Source organism: Amphibalanus amphitrite, unplaced genomic scaffold (assembly GCF_019059575.1).
Source record: "Amphibalanus amphitrite isolate SeventyFive unplaced genomic scaffold, NRLGWU_Aamphi_draft 000153F_arrow, whole genome shotgun sequence".
Lineage (NCBI taxonomy): Eukaryota > Metazoa > Arthropoda > Thecostraca > Balanomorpha > Balanidae > Amphibalanus > Amphibalanus amphitrite.
The window spans coordinates 738,024-752,460 of record NW_024881648.1 but is presented as its reverse complement, the minus strand read 5'-3'; the positions used below and the strand labels follow the sequence as shown (position 1 = coordinate 752,460).

At 60.6% G+C, this 14,437-nt stretch overlaps 1 protein-coding gene across 1 annotated transcript in view; it reads left to right on the top strand.

The window, feature by feature from the left end:
* LOC122383052 (protein patched-like) overlaps positions 1–14,437 on the top strand; it is a 37,479-nt gene that overhangs the window by 13,979 nt on the left and 9,063 nt on the right. Inside the window, exons 6-11 of the mRNA XM_043369149.1 lie at positions 274–391; positions 1,859–2,073; positions 7,320–7,467; positions 9,089–9,232; positions 11,229–11,387; positions 12,935–13,030. Of these exons, the coding sequence (XP_043225084.1) occupies positions 274–391; positions 1,859–2,073; positions 7,320–7,467; positions 9,089–9,232; positions 11,229–11,387; positions 12,935–13,030 (880 nt within the window). The remainder of the gene's footprint in view (positions 1–273; positions 392–1,858; positions 2,074–7,319; positions 7,468–9,088; positions 9,233–11,228; positions 11,388–12,934; positions 13,031–14,437) is intronic.

The window sequence follows — 14,437 nt, the reverse complement described above, 5'->3', positions numbered from 1 at the left end:
TAGTATCCGATTTGTAATGCAGGATCAGAAATAACTTGTGGTTTGGGCTTGTCATAACCAAACGAGTTATGCTGGAAAAACGTAGAATTTTACGCCGACCATTTCATTGTATAGCGGGGTGATGTGCTACTGTTGCTGTTGATTGCTTGCGTATTAAAGCAAAAGTTTTGTTCTAAGTTCTTTTTTCCATAAAACAAGTTACGAATGTCCAACCTCGAGCCTGCTCACTCGCCCCGGTCACCCAGTCACGCTCGTTGCGCTGTCGCTCCACAGACAAATGCCTGGCAAGCTGCAGTGGACCAACCTGGACCCGGAGAAGGTGTTCACCATGATGAGCAACCAGTTCGGGCCCTCCTTCCAGTTCGACTCGCTGCGCAAATACATGAAAGGGGTGAGTGTGAGCCAGTGGTCCCTCGGTCGGCGGTGCGGTGGTAGTTACCGTCTTCACGGTACGGTGCGTCTCTGAGAGGGCGGCATTGTGACCGGGACAGACCGTCTCAGGTCTGTGACAGGTCGGTCCGCGCACTGTGCACCTGCGCCGGTGTCGTTTACCGGCCACAGAGGACCTGTCGGCGTGTCACGCACGCGTCACTGAGCGCCGATGGACGTCTGAGGGGGACGGCCCGCTCTGCGCTGCCGTCCCACGCCGGCCGCCCGGCCGCGGCTGACCTGTGACCCGCGGACCGACATATCCGCCGGCCGGCGGACCACCCAGCGCGGCGCGTCCGCCACCGACCGCCGCCGCCTGGGCCGTCCGCCAATAACAGGCCGTCGGCGCCGCCCCGCCGGCTAATCGCACCTGCCGGCGAGCCGAATGGCTTCATTACGGCGATTCTGCGCGCCCGGCCGGCCGGCCGACCCGGCGCCGACCCCCGCTGGTCGGACTCGGGCCGCGGGGCGCTGCGGTGGGAACCGATGGGCAGCGGACGGCTCTGTTGTGCCGGGCTCGGCTGGACATGGACTGTAGGCTTGTAGAGCCCCCGTCGGCAACCGTAGTCGGCTAGCGTGCCGGCGCGCGGCCCGTCGCCTGTCGTCGTGTCGGCGGTGTCACCAGCGGGGACGAGCGTGGCCCGCCTGGAGGGTGGTCATCACTTTCCGCCACGTCCGACACATAACTGGAATACCGCGGTCAACAGCGGAGGACCCATGGGTCCCCCACGGTGATCCGTGGGGGACGGAGTGGGACGGACTGGGGGCGGTGGGAGGGGGCCCGGGGGGGGGGGACCCATGGGTCGGACTGGGGTCGGCTCCCCGGCCCCGACCGGCGGAATGGGCGCACCTTCCGTCCCGGCCGTCGGAATGCAGCCGTCTGTGAGGTCCGCTGCGCCGGCCGGGACAGGTGTGGAGTGGAGTCATGTTTGTCGGCCGCCCGGCCCGCCGCCGAGCAGGTAATAAACCGGCCGGCCGGCGAGCGTCTGATCTGCCGGCGCTGTGTGACTCCCTCCCCGGGCGCCGACTCCCTCCCCGGCCCCTGACCCGCCCTCCCGGCGGCCACCCGCGCCGCCCACCCTGCCGCCCGCAGTGTTTTCAGGCCGTCAACTCCGTAACCCGAGCCCGTATGTGATAGTTTTCTTGTTGGTGTGTCACCGAGCTTGTCTGCGAAATTGACGCTCCAGATGCTCGGCATTGCGGACTTATGACGTGTACCATCTGGATTCTGGTGATATTCTATCTTGTAAATCCAAGAAGATTGATTCAATACGCGCGAAGTCATCTTTATGTACGGAAACTAACGGGACATTGACGTTCCTAGCCAGATGTTAGATACTGACAACGCATAGAACGAATGCGTTGTCTTGATATCTCCATCCTTACCTAATAGGAGCGAATGCTGACGATTTTGATCTTCCTCCCGCAGGCGGGGATCACGAGTGGCTACCAGCGCCGGCCATGTCTCAATCCCAGTGACCCCGAATGTCCGGAGACGGCCTCGAACCGGGCGTCGGGCGTGCCGCCGGACGTGGGCGCGGAGCTGACCGGAGGGTGCTACGGGTTCGCCACCCGGCACATGCACTGGCCAGAGCAGCTGATCGTCGGCGGGACGGAGAAGAATCGGACAGGACACATCACCAGGTGAGAGAGAGGGAGAGAGGAGAGAGAGGGGGAGTGATGGATAGTCTGAGCTGGATACATCTTACACTTATATCTACAAGGTGGGGGAGAGCGGTGGGAGGGACTGCTGTGTAGCATGATAGACACAATAAGGAATGTGAGTAGCGTATGAGTCAGGCGCGCGGCGAGACTGAGCTGCGGGACGTGACCCGGTGACCCAGTGTGAGTCATCCGCCGCCGCCGCCGGACGTCGGGGCGGCCGGGTTACGCCCCCTGATCAGTTGCACTGGGGATGACGTATGACAATGTGATTGGCTAATGATGATGCGCGATGACGTGTGCGTGAGAGCTATGGTCTGGTTGGGAGTGTGATTGCCTGGGCAGTTGGCTGAGAGGCTCGGAGGAGAGCGGAATATAGTTTTCTTGGTTACGTGGAAGCAGGAGTTCTAAATCGCTTCAAGCTATTTCGGCCATTCTCAGAACAATCAGTGCTTGTGACAATGTCTGACGTGGAAGAGGAGAGTGGTGCCGCGGTGGTCGATACCAATGCGGCGGAACCCGAACTTCCTGCACCTGCTTTCGATCTGCGGGCAATACCAGAGTTCGACGGTACCGGTGACGTCGTCAAATGGCTGGAGCAGGCGAAACAGCTGTGCGCCCTGAGACGCGTTTCCCTGGCCGCTGTTTTGCCGACGCGCCTGCGGGACCAGGCGTACGAAGTTTGGGCCAGCCTCTCCGAGACCGAGCAACGAGACGCTGAGATCGTCCGTGACAAGCTGCACAGCGCCTTTGCCATGGGACCGGACGCCGCAATGTCAGAGCTATATCGTCGACGTCTGGAGCCGGGTGAGTCTGTTGATGCTTACCTGGGCTCCATCAAACGTCTGATGTCTCTAATCGGCTATGTGTCCAGCACGGTCATGACGGCTCATTTCCTACAAGGCCTGCCAGCGGAAGTGCGGCTGACGGTACGAAACAGCGTTGGAGATGGCACGCTCACCCTGGAGCGAGCGGTCGCCATCGCCCGGTCGACGTTGGCGATAACTGCCAGGGAGAGAGCGGCTGCACCGGTGGCTGCCGTCCAACTGCCGCCACCATCGGTACAGCAACAGCGGGCGACCAGAGGAACTGCTCGCCGGCCACCGTTGCGGTGCTGGACCTGTGGCCAGATGGGCCACATCGCCCGGCTCTGCCCAAACGGACGTGGCGACGGCGCTACATCAGCGCCACGGGCTCCGCCGTCGCCAGCCGCCGCAACAGCCCGGGAACGCCCATCATCGCCATCACCGTGAATGGGCACAGGTGCCGAGCACTGGTCGACACGGGATGTAGTGAGACAGTGGTGTGGAAGGGCGTGGTGTCCCAATGGGAGCAGAGTGACACCAGTTTGGTGGCTGTCAACGACAGCCCAGTTCGGTGTTGTGGGCAGGCTGCGGTGAGCCTGGGTGTGCGCGGAACGACAGTGAATGTGCGGGCGGTCGTCGTACCGGCCCGGTTGTTAGGCGTGGACGTGTTGCTAGGTATGACAGGCATCGACGCTCTGCGTGGCGTAAGTGTGAGTGGGGGGTCTGTTCGCTTCGGGAGCGAAGACCCGGCTGCTACGGAGCAGCGTGAGGCCCCGCCGGAGCGGGAGGTGTGCCGAGCGGTCGGCACGGCTGCAGGCGTGCAGCGTGAGGCCCCGCCGGAGCGGGAGGTGTGCCGAGCGGTCGGCACGGCTGTGGGCGTGCAGCGTGAGGCTCCGCCGGAGCGGGAGGTGTGCCGAGCGGTCGGCACGGCTGCGGGCGTGCAGCGTGAGGCCCCGCCGGAGCGGGAGGCGTGCCGAGCGGTCGGCACGGCTGCGGGCGTGCAGCGTGAGGCGCCACCGGAGCGGGAGGCGTGCCGAGCGGTCGACATGGGGCCAGAGTTGAGGATCAACGAGACCGACTTCACGGCAGTGTTCGATGCCGGGGTGTGGACGGTTCGCTGGAAGTGGGCGGGCGGTGTGGACCCGCCACCGCTTCGCAACTCCACGGCTCAGTACGGCATACCGAGGGGTGCGCGAGAGAAATTCGATGCCGAGCTGTCATTGTGGATAAGTGAGGGCTGGCTACGTGAATATGACGAGACGGTGTGCGGTCCGGCACAGGGACTGCTCCCGTTAATGGCGGTAACTCAGGCGGCAAAGAACAAGGTGCGGCCGGTGCTTGATTATCGAGAGCTTAATCAACACCTGACGCCTCACACGGCTGACGCGGACGTCTGCGTGGAGGAGCTTCGACGATGGCGACGCCACGGCCGCCGGGTCGCGGTCCTCGACCTGAAGAAAGCTTTTCTTCAGCTCCGTGTGGACCCGGCCCTGTGGCCGTACCAGACGGTCATCGTGCGGGGGCGACGATACTGCCTCACGAGGGTCGGCTTTGGGCTTTCCATAGCGCCTCTGATCATGAAGTCGGTGGTCAGGGAGGTGCTCGCGCAGAACCCGAGGCTGGCTGAGGCGGTGCGGCCCTACGCCGATGATCTGCTGGTCAACGAAGCAGCCGTTTCAGCTGACGAGGTGGCCCAGCATTTTGCCCGTTTCGGACTCGAGTGTAAGCCGCCGGAGCGAGTTGCGAGCGGCGCACGCATGCTGGGCCTCCGTGTCGCCGAAAGTGACGGGCCGGCGCTCCAGTGGACCAGGGACGGAGGGTCACCCACGCAGCCTCCACCTGTGCTGACGCGACGAACTGTCTTCGCGTGGGCCGGCCAACTGACATCTCACGTGCCGGTCGCGGGCTGGCTACGGCCGGCCGCTGCGTGGATGAAGCGGACAGCCAACCGTCTCAGCCCGGACTGGGACACTCCGATCGTCAATGAGGAACTGCAACGCCAAGTGGATGAAGTGTCGCGAAGGGTGATAGCCTGTGACCCGGCATGCGGCCAGTGGTGTGTGACAGGGTCAAATGTCACCGTGTGGACTGACGCCAGCTCCATCGCTCGCGGCGTCGTCCTAGCCGACCCTGTCACAGACGCCATCATCGAGGATGCGTCCTGGCTACGGGCCGAAGCTGAGCGGGACGTTCACATCAACATCTCGGAGTTGGACGCCGCTCTCAACGGCGTCAATATGGCCCTGGCATGGGGCTTCCGTCGCCTGACGCTCCGGACGGACTCGGTGACTGTGCACCGCTGGCTGAGCGATGCGCTGTCGGGCAAGGCAAGGCTGCGCACCAAGGGGCAGTCCGAAATGCTTATCCGACGGCGCGTGGCTGTTTTCCGTCAGCTGGTCGCCGAGTACGAACTTGAGGTCACCATCGAACTGGTCGGCTCAGCTGCCAACCGCGCCGATGAGATGACGCGGGTGCCCAACGCCTGGCTACAGGCCGCCGATCGGCCGGCCGCCGACTCGCCCGACAAGTCACCACCGGCTGCTGTCGCAGCCATCACATCGAGTGCCTCGCCGGGCGACATCCGCGCCATACACGAGAACATTGGCCACCAGGGCGTGAGGAGGACGTTGTGGTACGCCCGACGGGAGCTGGGGGTGAGGCGCGTCACGAAGACGGCCGTGCGGGACGTGGTCAGGCGGTGTCAGACGTGCGCGTCGATTGACCCGGCTCCGGAACGCTGGCTTGGTGGGTCACTTGAGACGGAACGTACGTGGGATCGCCTGGCCATGGACGTCACCCACCTGCACGGCCACCCGTACCTGACGTTGGTGGACTGCGGGCCGTCGCGATACGCCATCTGGCGCCGGCTGCGCCGGTCGGGGGCTCTGGAGATCGTCCAGCATCTCGAGGACGTGTTTCTAGAGCGTGGAGCCCCGGCCGAAATACTCACGGACAATGCGACGGAGTTCCGCGGCCGGGCTATGATGGCGCTCGCGGCCCGCTGGGACGTGGCGATGCGATTCCGCGCCGCCTATGAGCCCGGCGGTAACGGCGTTGTAGAACGCCATCACCGGACCATCAAAGTGATGGTGGCCCGGCAGGCCTGCTCCGTCGCTGAGGCAGTCCACCGCTACAACGTGACACCTAAAGATGGCAGCGACCCGGCAACAGCTCCGATCAACGAGGTGTTCCGACACCCTGGCCGCGACGTTGACGTGACGCCCCGCGGACGAACAAATGGACAACAGTGCGACGCCCTGCCGCTGAAAACACCAGGTGTGTACCAGGTGGGGGACAAAGTGTGGGTCCGGCGGCGGGGCGACCGATGTTTTGTGAAATCGGACGAGGGAACTGTGACAGGCGTCGTGTCGGCTCAAACAGTCGAAGTCGACAATGTGCCGCGTCATGTGCGCAATCTCCGCCACCGTTTGACCATGACTGATGCCCCGAGACCGGTGACTGTGCACGCCCCGACGGCGGAGCGGTGCGGGGACAGTGACAATGAATGTGATGGCATGTATATGGCAACACCTCCGACTGATGTAACGGAGACACACACGCGGCCGCCGACCGTCGATCAGACCGCGAGGGTCGATCCACCGACCCAGTCTGAGGTGTCTACGGAATGGAGCGAGCCAATAGACGGCGAATTGTCCGAGGGAGAATCACCCGCGACCGTTACATTGCGACGCAGCGTACGTGAGCGACGGGAACCAGACAGATATGGTATTGTTGTGACGGGGGATGTACTTGATGAGTTGAGTGAATGACATGATGTGTGATGTGGTTCTTTAGAACCAGGGGGTGATGTAGCATGATAGACACAATAAGGAATGTGAGTAGCGTATGAGTCAGGCGCGCGGCGAGACTGAGCTGCGGGACGTGACCCGGTGACCCAGTGTGAGTCATCCGCCGCCGCCGCCGGACGTCGGGGCGGCCGGGTTACGCCCCCTGATCAGTTGCACTGGGGATGACGTATGACAATGTGATTGGCTAATGATGATGCGCGATGACGTGTGCGTGAGAGCTATGGTCTGGTTGGGAGTGTGATTGCCTGGGCAGTTGGCTGAGAGGCTCGGAGGAGAGCGGAATATAGTTTTCTTGGTTACGTGGAAGCAGGAGTTCTAAATCGCTTCATGCTGATAAAGAGATGCGGAGATGGAGACGCCAGAGACCGAGGTCAGAGGTGACGCGTGTCGCCCTGTGTGGTCGCCGGTGACCTAGGGGTTAGGGCGCCGTAAAACCCCAGTTAGTATCACCGTGATGTCCGCCGCTGTCGCGCTGGCACCTGGGTCAGGTGTGACGTGATAAAGCCGGGACTGAAAATGGTATTCGTGTAGAGTGATAAGGTGTGCCACTTCACTGCCTGCCTATCATTTCTGCATCAGACTCTAACCTTGTCTCCCCTTTCGTCTGTGTCAGGGCGGCGGCGTTCCAGACGGTCATCCAGCTGATGGGCGAAAAGAACCTCTTCGAGTTCTGGGCCGGCAACTGGAAGACGCACAACATGGACTGGAACATGGCCATGGCCAAGTCGATCCTGGACGCCTGGCAGGTCAAGTTCTCAGAGGTGAGTGCCGCTCCGTTCCTCTGACGCTGGGTTGTGGTCATGCTAGATGTGAATGGGTGCTTATCGGCGGCGAGGCTTTACGCTAACATGAATTGACTCATCCCCATGTGCATTAAATTGATGGAGGCATGTTAGAAAACATCGATTATTTAATTGAGCGTAGCGTTTTATGGCGACTTTTATGTCCGCCTCGAGTATGTCCTGCAAATGGAACTGGTCGCACATGGTGCAGCCGATGGTCCATTCCGAGTCCTGCGGCGGCCCATATCCAGCGTCCGCCGGCGCCAGCGGCCAGGAAAATACGCCCCTATGTCAGCCTGCCGGACCAGTGATAACGCCGGCCGCGCGTCTGGGTACCGGCCGTGGCCGTGGCCGCCCCGGCGCGGCGGACGGTGGAATTAATTGGGCCCACCCGCGGCGGCCGGCTGCCGGCACTCCGCCGCCGAGCGCTTCATGTCGTCCGGGCCGTGAGGCGTCCCGGGCGGTGCGGGCTTTCCGGGAACATGGGTGGAGGGTGCACAGCAGACGCTGCTCAGACGAACAGCTGCTGCCCCGCGGAACTACTGGAGGGTGGCAACCTTATCCACACAGGCAGACGGGCGCTCTGCCTGAACCGAGTATGTCGATTTCGTTCAGTTGGGTTCGGCGTGGTGATAGTTAGTCGAGTCTCCCGGGTCCCTCCATGGCTCCCTACAGTTCCCTGAAGCGCTGCGGCCGGCGGTGGCGTATTCTGATGTCCGCCCTCCCAGCCGCCGGGCCCGGGTAGCGTGAGCGACCGCCTGCAGCCGCTGCCTCCGCTGCAGAACGCCCTGGGTGGCCCCCGCCGGCCGCTGTGCCAACCTGAAATACGGCCCACCCTAATTACAAATCATGTTTGTGGCCGCTTAATTAAAACCCCCGTGTGTGGCTGCGCGGCGGAGGTCCAGCGTCAGCGACTCGGGATTTGCTGATCGACTCGACTCGTCTCGACTCTGCTCGACAGAACTGTCTCGTCTCGTCTTGCCTCTGTGGGAGAGGGATCCAGCTCTCCTGGTCGGGTGCCGTTCAGACATCTGTTCAAACCTCTGTCGGGGATGGTGGTCTGACATATCAGCCTCTCCCTCCCCCCCCCCTCCGGTCGGTGGGACGGACAGGACATCAGTTCGGCTCCCCTGCCCCCCCCTCCCCCCGGGGGTAAAATTGCAGCCCCTAGTCCACCAGACAGACAGACAGACTGACTGGAAGGTCCCGGGTACGGAAAGTAGTCTGGAGGGGAACACCGGCGCCGCCGCCCGTTGATGGCCCGGCTGCACGGCCAGTCCCGCGGAGATGGTCTCTGGACACGACAGGGAGCCGCGCCGCGGACCGCGTCCGGCCACCGCAGACCTGGTTACCGCGCTCTGCGGACGGAATGGCACACAGTTTCATTAGATTTAGTTACCCGCCTGGTTACTGCTCAGTCCCACGCTTATTTCAAACGTCTTCTAATCAGGTTTCCTGCGTTCTCATGCCATTCTGTGTAAGGAAGTTTAACGTTCAAATGACTTATTCCCCGTATTCCATGGATGCATAACCAACTCCCCGTAACTAACTCCCCGTAACTAACTCCCCGTAACTAACTCGCCCCTAACTCCGTCCGCAGGAGGTGAAGCGCCAGACGGAGCGCCAGGAGCAGCAGAAGACGCCGTACCGCATCCACTCGTACTCGATGGAGTCGCTGGATAAGATCCTGCAGCAGTTCGCCACCCCGGACATGACGCGACTCACCATCGGATATGGGCTCATGGTGAGTTCTGAGCGGAAGCGGGGAGCCACGTGAGCGTGAGCGTCGTTATGAGCCCTGTGAGCGCCTTTACGAGCCCTTTGAGCACCAGGGTGAGCTCTGTGAGCGCCACTCTGTGAGTCCCAGAGAAAGTTTAGTGGCGCTATGGTGAGTCATGTGAGCACCAGAGTGAGTTCTGTGAGCGCCATGCTGAGCTCTGTGAGTGCAGCTGTCTGTTGTACCGCCGTGTCGTATCCTGTATGGCCGTGACGTATCCTGTATGACCGTGTCGTATCCTGTATGGCCGTGACGTATCCGTGAGACCAGCGCCGCCCGTCGTGCCGGCCCGAGACCCCGACCTGCTTCCAATGCATGCCTTTTGGGCGATTTTTCTCACCGCCGTCACTGTTATTAACTCATTACACGGCTCACATGAAGCATTGCCCATGCAGATAATAGCTGGGACTAATGTCGGGCGCGCTTGATTTACAGCGGGCCAGCGTGCAATTAGCTGCGACCAGTTTTCAATTAAGCGGGCTCTGCCGATTGTGCGGTCGTCACTGGGTGAGCGTGCACGCGCGGCGGCCGCCCTGGAGTGGGGTGGCTGGGCCGTACCGCCCGGTCGACCCTATTCATCACCGATCGCCGTCCAAAGCAAACACGGCCGGTCACTCACTGTACGGGCCGTAACACTGACCGCAACGCACCGCCAGCGGAGTGTCCACACCGCCAGCGTCTCTGGCCGCCTCTGTTACTGGCAGCGTGTGCGTCGGTACCGGTTGTGTCTGGAATTGCTGACGATGTGTGGCCGTCAGCCAATGTAAACACGAGTGTGTGGAGATTCCAGGGAAGTGCTGCAATGAAACAGCAGGGCGACTGTGCCAGTTCTGGGGATTATTTTATCCATTCACCTCTATTTGTATATTCTCACAAAAGCGGGTGCATCGTAAGCAGATGACAGCTAAAATCACGTCCTATCCCTATTTGGCTTTTTCACTCATTACTAGTGGTGTCAATTACGGATAATCGGAATACCGATACCAAACCAAATACCAACCAAAACCACGGGAAAATACCGAAACCAAACCAACTTGGGAAACTGAGGGAAATACCAACTTTTTACCGACTTATTATTAGCCTCTTATACATTAGTGAGGGCTTATACCAACAAAATACCGAACACATTACGATTGAAATACCAAATACCAAGTAAGTATCGGTTTGGTATCGGTATACCAAAAAGTTGGTATCCGATTGACATCTCTACTCATTACCTTTTGTCACTTTTGAGTGCTATCGCACAAGCGGCGCCAATCCCCTACGTATAAATCACCAAGTGGGCGTTTGACACTAACCACTCGGTCTCAGAGTGTGATCATTCCATTCCCTGTTCTTCTCTCCGTGGCTTGTTCTCTCTGACAGAGGCCCGTAGTTTACATTCCATTCCACACCCCGGCTCGGTGGCTCGATGTCCTGACGCGATACAGATCAAACAGATCATGGCCGTAAGTACGTGTCACCGGGGAATGCGTATCGCTGGAGGCACGGACAGCACATGAGCGTGATATTGATGTCCGTTACCATATGTGAGGGCCGGTTTGCTACACCGGAGCAGTTTGTTGCAACGTTCAGCGGCTCAGTCTCGCCCGTATATGATCAGAGCTCGTTCGAAACCGGCTTAGTCGGTTCGATCGCCGCCGCCAAGCTGTTAGGTAATGTGGGGTCTATTTTTATCTAGCACCGTGTCAGTGTCACGATTGCATGTTGTTAGTGACATTCGATACTAAACGTGACGTTATGTGAACATTACCCCGGCGGATCCTATCGATATTCACTAATGGTATGGTTTTACAGGCCGTATCGCTCCGGACCCATCGATCCCATCTTTACAAATGTCCTGACCGCGGCGAGTCCAACATGGGGTATCAATCGCGCCGACAATGTTATCTGTTTCATTGGGAGGAGTGCCTCCTGCTACTCTGACCGCGCGACCTGACTTCCCCCCGTGTCTCCCCCACAGCTGGTGTACGGGTTCTTCTCGTTGGTACGCTGGTCGGACCCGGTCCGGTCCCAGGGCGGCCTCGGTGTCGCTGGCGTGCTGCTCGTCACCCTGTCGGTGACGGCCGGACTCGGCCTCTGCGGCCTGGCCGGCATCCCGTCCAACGCCTCAACCACGCAGGTCAGTGCGGCGGGGATTCACTGCAGCGGCCACACTGGGCAGAAGCATGGCGGGGATTCACTACAGTGGCCCGCACTGGTCAGAAGCATGGCGGGGATTCACTACAGTGCTGGCATCATAAGCCATTATGCCAGGATCTCAGAGTATGGTTTTTGTCGTATCTGCTCTGTCCACACGTACCCCTTGCCCTCCTTTGATCCCCCAGCCCACCTCCGCTGTCCAGCCAGCGTCCTCGGGAGCGCGGCCTCGACCAGCCGGCCAGCACCATCTCTGGAGACCGCCGGCCGCTGGGCGCCTCGTAAAGCCACCAAATCATCATCATATTGCGATTTGGCTCCGCTGCACGACCGCCGCCCCTGACGCAAGCGGCGCCCGGCGGCCGGCGACGCGCGGCGGCGCGCCATTGATGTCCCGAAATGGAGCCATCGCGCGCCATTCTGCGCCGTTGCGGCTGACACTATTTCCCCGAGATACGGCGGAAAGTGGGAACGGCGGCCGATTATCCAATTAAGTCATTGATACCACCCCAGGTGGAGTCCGCGGGACGAGCGCGATGGAGCGGGTTGAGGGCCGGCTGTAATGACTTCATTTGCCGGTTAGTGCCGGCTCTGGGCTGCGTAATGCTGGGAGCGGCGTGATCTCCCGGTGCTGAGGGTCGACCACTGCGGCCGGGCCTGTTCTCACACCGCGGTCCACCCCACTGCAGCGAGTAGCGTGATTAGGGGAGAGGGAGGTATCCAGATTTAATAACTTCATTCGGCCGTCCGCGGTGAGGATATGGCTGGCGTTATGGCAGGGAGCGCTCTCCCGGGGAGGAACCCGCTTCCGGCGGGATCTGTCTGTGGAAGGGTGGCAGAGGTAGGGAGCGGGTCGGAGGGAGAGGGAAGGGGTCGTCTCGCTGTGACCCGTGTCTCCCGCCAGCTGTGCCGCCGTGACGCGTCACGCTCCGTCACTAATGATGGCGGGAGGGATGCCGATCGGGGAGAGGAGAGGGAGGGAGAGAGTTGAGCCGGCTGAGGAGTTGCAGGGTTAAGGCCGGTTCCCCGTCCCCCGGTTCCATGGGCTGTGATATTTGGGTCGAGAGAGGGCTTAAGGCTTACCGCTCCATTTATAAGCACGTTGATGCCGAGTCTTAGGATAATAATGCCTCCTGTGATGTAGAATGGGGAATATAATGTGTGCTTTATTAGATAAATCGTAGCCCCAGATTGGGCCATCCCCGTGAGGTGTCCGTGCCGGTGGATTGGTCACAGTCGAGCTGCTCCCGACTGGAGACTCACGACCCGGTGCTGGTCAGCACGCGCCCCGCGGCGCCGCCGTACGGCGTGACCGGGCCTCACGAGCGGACCACGAACCGAGCAGAGCGCCGATCGGAGGGCACGGCGTCGTGCGTATCATCTGATAGGGCTCACATACCGGATCATATTTACCTCGCGAATTACTCCTCTGCAATCCTCCGTGTTTATGTGTTGATTACCCTTGTGTCACCTACCCCACCATTGTGAGCCACATACCCTCAGCTCATTGTGCCCCGGTCCTTGTTTCAGATCATTCCGTTTCTGGCGCTGGGACTGGGCGTGGATGACATGTTTCTGCTGGCGTTGACCTACTCGACCACGGACCTCAGCCACACACCGCCACAGGTCAGTCGGCAGCGCAGTCAGGCAGCGGTGACGACGATAGTCTGTAGGATGAGTTGTATTGTCGTCTTGTGCTTTTCGCTGCCTTTTCCATCTAAGATTTTGTCACTGGCGACTTAATTTGACAATACAGTGCAGTGCGTTTATCCAGTGCTGTCTCGAAATGGCAATTGGCAGTAGGTAAATTCCTGTTTCATGGTTCGTTTGACGGTATACGCCTGGTTGGCCATTTTAACGATGAGATAAAACGTTGTCACAGTCCGACGTTCATTACTTCTCGTGAATTCCATACCGAACCTACCGATACATACCCACCGTTTACCTGTCCCCGGAGACCCGGTGCGTCGTCTGCGACACCCCGCGGCCAGAGATGCGCGTCAGTTTGTCGGCTCATGTTCGACAAACGAGTCTGTTTACGAGCCGTGACCGTGCGTGGCCCGAGATGCTATCGCCCTCTTTGTCCCCGTGCTGTGCGCCGGGCTGCGCCGGGCTGCGTGCTCCCGTGTGAGCGAGTCGCCTTGGCATTGTTCGCGGCCTCCGGGAGTCGCCGGGCGGGTGATGTGACCAGACCTCCCCCTGTTGGGAGATTCGCCGGCGGGATTTGCATTTAGTTTACATGCGTCTGAGCGGCTACCTGTGTGGTGTGGACGCGGTGCGTGGAGCGCGACTAGGTGGCTTTGTATCAGCTTTGGACAGCACAAGACGCGCTCCTGCAGGGGGGTTATCTCAGGAGGGGTTTGAGGTGAATCGACAGCGCAATGTGTCTCGAATATGGTTACTTATCTCGTTATTCGGGAGAAATGTTCCAGGGAGATTTGACAAACCGAGGTTGTGCTGGATCGCTGTGCGGTCTAGCGGATGTCCAGCGATGTTGTTTGGCACATGACCGTTACCACCAGTCCCTGGCCCGTGTGTCGGACTGATAGGGGTAGACGGGAGTGCCACCACACCTCTCCTCCCTGCCGCGATGGTATCAGGTGTGCGCCAGGAATGTCTCCGCGGACCGATCTGCGCCATCTCTCGCCGCCCGCGCGGCGGGGCACTGGCGGGGCCGGCCCGAGCACGCGCCGTTCAGTGGTCGTTCGGCGAGGGTCCGCCGCCGTGCCGATCAGATGGTGCCGTGTTCACGCGGGGCCAGTGTCGAAAACAGACTCGCCGGACGTTTTACGAGATTGATGGTCTCCTGTGAATGGCCCCTGTTGGACGGAGACGGTATGGTGAAGGTTTGAGGAGCGGGGGCTGGACCGTTGTCGTATATTTTCTATGGGTCAGTGTCGGGATGAGGGTGAATGGCGAGTCGGCTGTGATTTATCTGGGTGGATCGGTTCGCGGAGAGTGACGCTATCTCGGCCGGCCGTGTCGTCGTGCCGGGTTGTTGTTACGAGTCCGGCGCCGTCGGCCGGCTGGGTG